We start from the raw sequence: 10,269 nt of genomic DNA on the forward strand, positions 1-10,269 counted from the left end.
ATCTGTTTAACTCTGATTCTAGTTTGAGAATGCAACCAATATAAATATATCACTTTTGTTTATTAAGATATAATGTTATATAAATTGTTAGGGAAAAATTGGTGAAATTGTTTGAATAAAAGCTTAGAGATTTACAAATATAAGTGATTAACTTTCTTCAGATTATGGTCTGTTTGGAAGGTTTTTATGTTATAAGCTTGCGTATGATTGTATATATTTGAAATCATTGTAGGTTCTTTTAGAGCAGTTATATATAATTTTGATTACAAATGAATTTATATCAGCCTGTTTTTAAAGGCTTGAACTGAGTGCAACCCTTAGTCCTAAATATGATTTTTTAAATGATAGTTTTGCTGTTGAGATATAACTATATTTACATCTCTTTAAGTACAGTGAACTCTTTCTAGGTTTTGAAAGTATTGGCTTATTAATAAAAAGCAAAGTATTATCAGAGTGACTAGTGATCAGTTATTCATAGTAAAATCATATAACTATAGTAAAAGGTGTATGTTATTTATATATAACATGGAACATTGGGATATATTGTCCTTAACAAGTGTAGGCTCAAGGAAGGCCCATTTTTTTAAGCATCTGTACTTAACTTCTGTCCAATTATAATTGAAATATTTTCTCCTTTGAAATATTTTTTCCTTGAAAAATCTGACCACTTTTCTCCAAATATTATCAGATTACAAGTGAACACATGATAAGTGGTAATTATTGATAGGAAATGGGTTAGTACTTTGAACTCTAAGATTTAATTCTCTCAAAAATGGAAATTCAAAATCTATTCAGCACTTCCTGACCAGCTTTAAATTTTTATCAATTATCCTATCATTTCTTCTTGGTAGATGGCCTGAAGTGGCCAGTGTTTCTCCATCCTTTTGTTCCTAACCATTTTGAGGGGGGGGGGGGGGGGCATCATCCATCGTAAAGTGGTGAAAGAACTTAGTTTGCTCTCAGTTAACTTCACAACATCAACATCAGCTCAGGGGTGCTTTATGTCTGGATGCATGGTGAATTTAGTTTTCTTGGGGGATATATCTAGGTTGGGTATCTAGCTTTCCCTTAAAAATGAACTTTTCTGGTTTGCATTGTTTATCTTTTATGGCAGTCATGAAACTACTGGTAATAGAATTTGGTAAAATTCAGATGTAAACTTCATTTAAAAAAATTGGAAAATTTAAAACTAAGGAAGGAGACACTGGAAATAATTGAGGAATATCCTGGCTAAAGGGATAAAGAAAGGAAAACTTTCTAAATGTTGTTGACTATAGTGATTGAAGTCACTCAAATAAAACAGAAGGTGTGTAGACAGGTCTTTTATCATGGAGAAGCTATGTCCTTGGCATTTTTTGAGCAATTTTAATAAGCTAAATTAAGGGAGGGTGTAAAAGTAACTTCTGTTTACCAGTTGTAATTGTCATCCAGGAGGCTTAATGCTAAATAAATAAGCTCACCCTTTTGTAGTGTTTTCTGAACTCTGGCTGGCTAGTTCAACTCAGCTATTCTGGCTCAAACTCTTCTCCATGCTAACTGATTCAGTGTAGTCTACCATGGAACAATAGTCTCAACCTCTAAACAGCACCTCCCCCCCCCTTTTATTTGCACATAAAATTTTAACTATCAAGGAACATCAAACAAAATGACATGTAAACTGTTCTTTGGGCATGTAAACTGCTTCTTTAAATGGGTGAAGGCATTTGACCTTCCCAGTAGATTCTGTGTGCTTCAGAATTCTACAAATATAAGAGGCAAAGCAGACCATTCTGTAAATTTGATTAGACATTGAGATTAGATACTTCTATTATGCAAGAGTAATGACAAAAAATCACAAACATTCCCTTGCATAACAGGAAATAGGAAGTTGTAGTTTGCAAAATTTATCTAGAACAGGCCACACGTATTTTTGATTTATAATTGTTGGAATCGCTACTGTGTAAGGCAGAGTGGAATTTAATTATATGTGGCAATTTAGTTGCATGGATTCCATTTCTCTAGTCACTGTAAAAAAGATCTACTTGGGAAAAATATTGGCATTTCCTTCCCCTTGGCTTTTTGTGGTTCAACTGTCTCTGAAAACTAACAGTTGACTGTCTCAGGTGCTTCCTATAATGCAAAACACAATCAAAATTGTTGAAATTATGGATGCTTTTTCAAATTTAGCATTTCTTCCAAATATGTCAGCACTTGAACTCAGACAAACTAAAACCCCTTAACTTGATTGAAGCTGGTTTGAAGCTAGCCTTTAACCACAAGACTGAGCCTGTTTTATCCTCCCTACAAGTCTACCATGGAGCAATAGTCTCAACCTCCCTTCAGCCAATGCTCAAGATTTCCTCCAATAAGACCAAGAAAGGCACTGAGGATTCTTTGGCATAGCTCTTCAACTGAAGCCCTCTACCCAAACAGTAACCCTATGACGAAAGCCAAGCAAGCCCTACTGGCTTGTTGCTTCTAAATATGGTTTTCAACGTAGGCTGTGAAAATGAAGAAGTTGAAATTCATTTGATACCAATTATATTATATTATATCTCAGAAAAACCAAGGCATACACTAAAAATGCTTCTATACAAGAAAGTTAAAATCCTACTTGACATTGTCTTTTTGGGCCTACAAATACATTGATTTCTGAAAGCAATAAAGACTTAAGGTAACTTTCATGACTCCAGCTATATTTCTCTGCTTCATTTGATGCTCACCATGGTCCTGAGTTTATACCATAGTTAGGGGTTCATGAATAGCCCTGTTTATACACACACACACATACACTCCCCAACGGAAGTGTCATTAATGAGTATATGCACCCAGGACCCCACCATGCACCTCTTAACTCAGAACAAAAGATTATACATAAAAAGATTATTTCCTTGTGTATTTAATGCAGTGAATATGTAGTCAGCATTACTATTGAATTAAACATCTGAAATCTTACACAATGAAATAAAATCAGTCATTGTTAATGGTTGTATCCACTAGGTATATCTGAGGTTATAGATTGTCAGGCTTATAGACATTTGAATAGACATTGTCTGCACAGAACATAATAAATCTCACAGGTATAATCAGAATTTATACCAAACTAATGATCTCATCAATAAAGTATGTATTACGTCAGCTTCATAAAGTATGTTTTTGCAACAAACAGTAATGGAATGCAGATGTACACATATCATTTTTAACATGATACACTAGAGCATATTGACGTCAAAGTCTTTCTGTAGAAAGGGAATTTAGTTGACATTCTTTCAAGCATAGTGTATAAACATCAAAATAGTTTTATTGTAAGAAATAGTATTTAACAACATATTTCTAAAATAAAAATACTTTAAAAATCAGCTCTGATGAGATTTAAAGAATCTTTAAAGTGAAATATATATTTCTGCTTTTCTACGTTTTCCAGCACAATCCCCACCTTCACCTCACCCCAGTTGTTTATTAATAGCAATTAATAAAATAGTGCAAAACATTGTCTGCAGCAATTATCATTGAGTCTGATTCCACTAAGAAGTCAGTGAAGACAAATGCCAACCAAATGATCTCTGCAGAGGTATATTCCCTTGATAGACCCTGGAATTAGTTTTAGGAATGCAATTTGAAGTATAGAGTGTGGTTAGTGAAACCTTTTTAATGGAAACTGCCTTACAAGCAGTTTATTTTACAAAACAGGTTTTCATGCGTTATCAATGATCTTCCTTCATAAGTGGTGTAATGAAAACACTGGCCTTTCACTTAGCCAACTGCACTCTCCTCTCCATTAAAACTCACTAATGAAAAAACTCATATTATGCATTGAAGTATATCAGTAGAGGACACTTAAATAATACATGTTTTTTTTTAAATGCACAAGAGCATAATTTGACACCAAATGCGGTAGGGATTTCGTTTGCTAGTATTTTTTTTTCTTGATAATTGGCTTGATAATTTGCTAAACACAGCAGTATATATAAAAATCCTGATAATCATTTATAAACCTGGCAGTATTTATTTAATATAGTACTGAAGAGATTTTAAGGTTTTAGATGGAATGATAGAAGGCTTAAAAGTCTTATTCATAGACTCTCAGATTCTCTTAAGGGATTATGTGTGTATGCAGACAGGAAAAGATAGGAATGTACCTGTAGCTTAAAATCAGCCTTAGCCATACATAATTTATTTACACAGGAGTGGAAGTCGTGATGTATGTTAAGTTGAAGTGCAACATTTCTATTATTCAAGCTTTGGGGTTTCCCCCGTTTGAATGTATAAACAGGAAAAAAAGCGCTAATGAATTACTTTTCAGATAAGAAATACATTACAAAAAAAACCTAAAGATCAATCGCCATTTATGTTTTATGGAAAGTTAACCAGAGCATAATTGAGCATTTTATCTGATATTCTGGTACTTTCCCTGGTGATTGGAAAAATGTATATCTTCCAGTTTTATAACCATTATTTTATTTCACTTTGTTATATTATCTATAGCTAACAAGGCTTTCACACTCTATAGCTAAAATCCCTTATCAAGTTGAGTCTGTATACAGTAGAGTATATTTTCAAAGACGTATGCCTTTTGTACACTATTTACAAATGTTCTCAACCATGATTTAAAAAAGGGGGGGTGGGAATAAATAAAAAGCAGAAAGAGAGGAAGTGCTGCGGAGGCTGAGTTTTTCTTTTATCTTCCCAAACATGCTGCTTTCCTCGGAGCTGGCTAGCCAAGGTTGTTTTTCTTCCTTTTATATGGGCTATGAGAATGATCTGGTTTCAGTTCTTGGTATTGCACCTGTTTAAACAGTTCAGAAAAAGACTGGTAAGTCAGGTGACCACTTACTGGCAAAAGAAGGAAAAGCTAAGGAATGAGAGATGGCTTCGGGGCTGGGGAAAGGGCTGCTCTAGACGCCAAGTGGGAGTTCCAGGTGATGCTGATAACAACAAGGGGCTAGAGCTAGAGTCAAAAGGGAAATGCTGCCAGAAATGGCTGGAAGCCCAGTGCGAACTTTGCTAACGAACTATGACTATTACTGACATAACACAATACAATGAAAGAAAATCTGTATTTTTGAAGAGCTGAATAATGGTTCTTTACAGGCATTTTTGTTGTTGTTTGTTTTTTAAATAGTCTTAATTCTCAGCTAACCCAGAGATTTGAAACCTGTGGGTCATGACCATTTGGGGGGATCTAATAGCCCTTTCACACACATGTCAGATATCCTGCATATCAGACATTTATCTTACAATTCATCACAGTAGTAAAATTACAGTTACAAGGTAGCAACAAGATAACTTTTATGGTTGGGGTCAGCACAACATGAGGAGCTGTATTAAAGGTTGAAGTGTGAGGAAGGTTGATAACCACTGACCTAGCCCATTTTTGTGTATGAAATGAAAACTCAACTGAAACTAATGTAAATTGCTATCACTAAAACCTGTCCTCAAGACTGTGATTAAAACGTTTCTTATTTCATTTTGAAACAATTCATTTAGTACATATTAACCCCAAAGCATTTCAAACAATTTGTGAAATATAATATTTCAAATGTAGATGTTTCTCCCTCATCTAAAATATACATTAACATTCATCTTTAAAATTAATTGAATGCATGCAATATACACAAATAATTTAACCACCCATTTTGCTTCCATCATCTACATCTAAAATTCCTATTTCTTCTGCTTACATCTTGATGATGTCACTTCACAAACTCAGCTGGGCTTGAGTTGAGGTTCTCATTGAAAGCCACAGGGGTTCCTTATGCAATGACTTTCAATCTCCTGTTTTCCATTGTTTATAGATTTTTCTGACTAATGCCAAGTTGGTTAAAGTCTTGCCAAAATCTGCAGTGGGTTTTATTAACTTTACCTGACTCTTCTATAACCTTTGACATTCAAAAAATTTAAAAAGTAAAACCCAGAGCCATACTGCACTCAAGAAATAACAATAGTGAACCATACATACCACTTGTACATCTGAAGGAACTCTGGAAAGGAAGTCAAGTAGTTCATTGTTATCAATTGCATATGGACTCCGAAGCTTTTTTGTAAATTTATTAATTCCTAAAAAAGTGACATTTCAAACATTGTTGAGTTTATTATTGAGTGTGGAGTTAGGTAAAGCACATTTCTGGAGAAAGTATTACAATGATTTGAGCATTAACCACATGCTAAGCCTTACCCTTGACAGGATAGCCTCGTACACCACCTCCCTTCAACTTTCCCAACTGAATGGCTGCTTGCTTTTTGTCTTTACACTATATTGGCTCCTTCCCAGTAGGTGAGATTTGGGGAAAACAAATCGGGGTACCTAGATGGAAATAAGAGTGTCTTGCCTTGTCAGGCACTGGCAGAGCCTCTCAGAAGACAGCTATATCAGGCTTCTGTCAGCAAGCACTTGTTGGCATCCACAATAGTGTCTGGGTTTGGTAACTGTATAATGGGATGGATCCCCAGGTGGGACAGTCACTGAATGGTCTTCCCTTCAGTCTCTGCTCCAAACATTGTCTCTGTATCTCCTCCCCTGGGTTTTTGATCCCCCTTCTAAGAAGGACTGAAGTATCCACACTGTGGTCTTCCTTCTTGAAGTGAATGCACACAGTCATCCACTGGACTGAGCACAGCGTCTCCAATGGAGGAGCTAGAGAAAGTACCCATGGAGGTGAAGGGGTTTGTGCTCCATAAGAAAAACAACAATATGAACCAACCAGTATGCTGAGAGTTCCCAGGGTCTAAACCATCGACCAAAGAGTACACATGGAGGGACCCATGGCTCCAGCTGCATATGTAGCAGAGGATGGCCTTGTGGGACATCAATGAGATGAGAGGTCCTTAGTCTTGCAATGGGCCCCAGTGTAGGGGAATGCCAGGACAGGGAAGCAGGGATGAGTGGGTTAGTGAGCAGGGGGAGGGGATATGGGATAGAGGGGTTTTTGGAGGGTAAATGAGGAAAGAGGATAAAATTTCAAATGTAAATAAAGAAGTAGAACTTAGGAGAGCTAAACAACTTCATTATTATTCCATTTTCAATGCCTAATTAAATCAGGAGAGAGAGAGAAGGAAAAAAAAACAGGGCAAGTTACAAAGGCTTACAATGTTATTGATATACCTAGCTTTGCCAAAGGACTCTATAACAGGTATTTCTTTCAAGACTTTAAGAACATTTATAAAAGTTGACATATACTGGCCAAAACTGCAAGTCTCAACTATTGTTAAAAGGTGAATGTAGTTATTCAGTGTGCTTTCTGAACACAGTTTTCAAGAAAACAGTAGCAAAATACTTAAAGGGGAAGTGTTAAGCATCTGACTGTGTATTGGAATAAAAACTGGGCATCACGTTCTTACTGCCAAAGCTTGGAGGCTGTCCTAGTTAGCCTTAACGGTCAAGTTAATGGAGCCTAAAGCCATCTGAGAATGAAAGCCCCAGCTGATGGACTGGGGATGTCTGTGAAGAATTGTCTTTATTGTTAGTTGACTAGGAGAGCTACCATTCTGTAGGCAGGTGGTCCTAGGCTACCTGAGAAAGGTAACTAAACAAGAGCTTTAGAGTGAGCTAGCAAGTAGTATGGTTTCTGCTTCACTTTCGTGTACCTGCCTTGAGTTCCCTCAGTGATGAACTGTCACTTATAGTGTAAGCCAAATAAATAATTTTGTCCCCTAATAAAAAAAAAAAAAATCGTGTCTTGCCTTAGCAGCTTCTCAGTGTTACAGCCCCTAGATTGGCTTTCATGCTCTAGCCAGGATAAGGCTTGTCTGCTTACATTTTGGGTTGAGATTGTTAGGTAATTTATTGATTTCCTCTTTTCCAAAGGTATGTATTTTAAGGGAAGAAGGTGCTGCTGTTATAACACAATCTAAATGTTTACAAGTCACATGACTATGATGTGCTTGGTTATCGTTTAAGTTGAAATGAAAAATATTGCCATAGATTTTGGGGGGAAGTTTTCAGGTTTCCATGAATCAACACCAGTGGAAGCAGGAAGAAACTGGGACATCTTAGCTCTCAATGTGTTTCTACAGAATGAAGTTCTGTCATTTTGGCAGTCTCTTTCCAGTCATGTGAGACTTGTGGCCTGGGTTTCTCGTTAACATTTCAACAATTACCTAACACTAAAGAAATAGTTCTTGTATGTTTTCGTTTGATGAAACAAGGCCCAAGCACATTCTGTAATGTTATCTTTAAGACAGCTAGCCTTGTAGACAGAGGCTATACAGGTTACACAGCAAGATCTCTGCCTTCAGACAGCTAGCCTTGTAGACAGAGGCTATACAGGTTACATAGCAAGATCTCTGCCTTCAGTTTCAGAGAAGCTAAGGAAGGTCAGTTGGGGGAAGCCATCTTCACCACATGGCAATATAGTTCTGCAACTATAATTGAATTTCTGTAAATGGTAGAAATTAGGAGAGAAAAATATAATCACTACTTCCTCTGCCCTGGAGCCTGGAGGTGATGCCAGTGATTATAAAGACTAACAGGCTGTACCCAAGAGGAACGTGTAATGTACACCGAGAGGAGAGAGAGATCAGGAATTCATCATTATTATTATTATTATTATTATTATTATTAATTTTATTTAAGAATGTGTGTGAGGGAGTGTATGTGTGTGAAACATGGGCCTTTAGAGGTTAGACTAGAGCCTTGGGTCCTTTGGGACTGGAGTCATAGGCAACTGTGATCCACTGTGTGGGTGCTGGGAACCAAAACTGTGTCTTCTGCAAAATCAGTAAGTGCTCTTAACTGCCAAGCCATCTCTCCAGCCCCTAAACCAGAAATCTTAAAACTAGATGGAGACGATTGGTCTCAATTCACTTTCTTCTAATTTATCCCTTTAAACAATTGTGGGGCAAAAAAAGAAAAAGAAAAAGTCTTCACACTGTCCTGTTAGTTACAATACAAGCATGTTTTTAATGTCAAGGCCCGTGTTTCATCTTTGTAATTTTTTTTAAGTTTAGCAGTCTTTGATTCATATGTATATTGATGGGGAGCAAATAGAAATTATTCCTATATGGTGGTGAATCATAAGGACTGAAGAGTAGGTTTTCTAAACCAAAAACTTCACCAAGAAAGAAAAAAGAAAAGGAAAATTCCGTTTCAGTTTTACAGAATGGTGACACTGAGCACCTCCTGAGTGGGTTCTAGGGTCAAAGGGACTGTTGGAAGCACGTGGCAAAGTTATGTAACCATTAGGAGGAAACCCATTTAAAGCAGGCTTTTCTGAAAGCTTTCTTACTCAGCAGGCTTTTGTTGTTGTTCCTAAGGAGCCTATAATGCAAGTAAGTCTTTTCCTGAGTTCAAAAAGTGGCATTTTAAACAGGCAGCTAGTACCTTGTTTACAGGTACTTCCACAAGATAAATACCACAGCAAAAAGTACATTGTCCTAAACGTACCACTCGGTTTAAAGTGCCTCTGTTGGCGTTTAAGTGGTGAAAATAAATCAGACAAATCTAGATATCTCAACAAAGTTACACTTTGATATATGAAGAATCTTTACCAGTACATGTTTATAGCATGATGGCAGCTGTGGTGACAGAGAAGAAAAATGCATTTTCCAGGTGGACCTAAATCTTTATGCTGCTGCGATTTTTAACTGACTGTCTCTTTTCATCATGGAGTACCTACATGACCATAAATATAGCGAACTACTGATGATATAATTCACCTCGTACAAACAGGTTGTTCTTAGCTGCTAAACAGATGTTTGTGGTGGTTGTTTAAAAGCTTTACTTACCCCAAACAAGAACAATGTATCTCAGTGGGATGAAGTACAGAATGGCCGTGAACACGCAGAGGGCTACAATGGCCAGCCAGCTTAAGAAGGGGACAGTCCAGTTGAAAGTACTGAAGGGAAAAGTAAGAAATTGGTAATATAAACACTTCACACTTCTAGACAATGGTGAAAAGAAATGTGGTCTGGACTAACAGTCAGGGGACATAGGGTAGTCATACATAGCCTATCCAAGAAAACGGTCTTGCCAGCAGCTTCACCAGGTTGTCCCAGGGATTTCACAATCTAAAGCAATTACACAGCTTGGGTACCTTCCTATATAGTAAAAAATATTTTTTCTCTTACTAAAACTAGTATTTGTGTCTTGTTAATAATGATTATATGATAGGATGTTTCAGGGCCCACCATTCATCCTCTTAAAAGTCCATATTCCCATGTGAGAGTAATATGCTTACAGCAATTGTCTGTAGGTACAACTCTTTGTTTTTTATTGGATATTTCCTTTATTTACATTTCAAATGTTATCCCCTTTTCTAGTTTCCCCTCCGAAAATCCCCTATGCCCCCCCCA

At 36.7% G+C, this 10,269-nt stretch overlaps 1 protein-coding gene across 9 annotated transcripts in view; it reads right to left on the minus strand.

Annotated features, from left to right (window-relative positions):
• Nucleotides 1-2,216: 2,216 nt before the first annotated feature.
• Mctp1 (multiple C2 and transmembrane domain containing 1) overlaps nt 2,217-10,269 on the minus strand; it is a 633,933-nt gene continuing 625,880 nt past the window's right edge. For 3 of the 9 annotated variants that reach the window (XM_085830936.1, XM_085830943.1, XM_085830942.1), the window contains 3 exons: nt 9,703-9,812; nt 5,939-6,036; nt 2,218-4,765 (listed from right to left, as the gene is read on the minus strand). In XM_085830936.1, the coding sequence (XP_085687062.1) occupies nt 4,694-4,765; nt 5,939-6,036; nt 9,703-9,812 (280 nt within the window). In that variant the 3' untranslated portion in view covers nt 2,218-4,693. Of the gene's footprint in view, nt 4,766-5,938; nt 6,037-9,702; nt 9,813-10,269 lie in introns of all 9 variants that reach the window. The other 6 variants (XM_085830937.1, XM_021180105.3, XM_085830940.1 and 3 more) reach the window with 4 other exon arrangements.

Source organism: Mus caroli, unplaced genomic scaffold (assembly GCF_978045245.1).
Source record: "Mus caroli unplaced genomic scaffold, Mus_caroli_1 scaffold_15, whole genome shotgun sequence".
In the NCBI taxonomy this organism is placed as follows: Eukaryota; Metazoa; Chordata; class Mammalia; order Rodentia; family Muridae; genus Mus; species Mus caroli.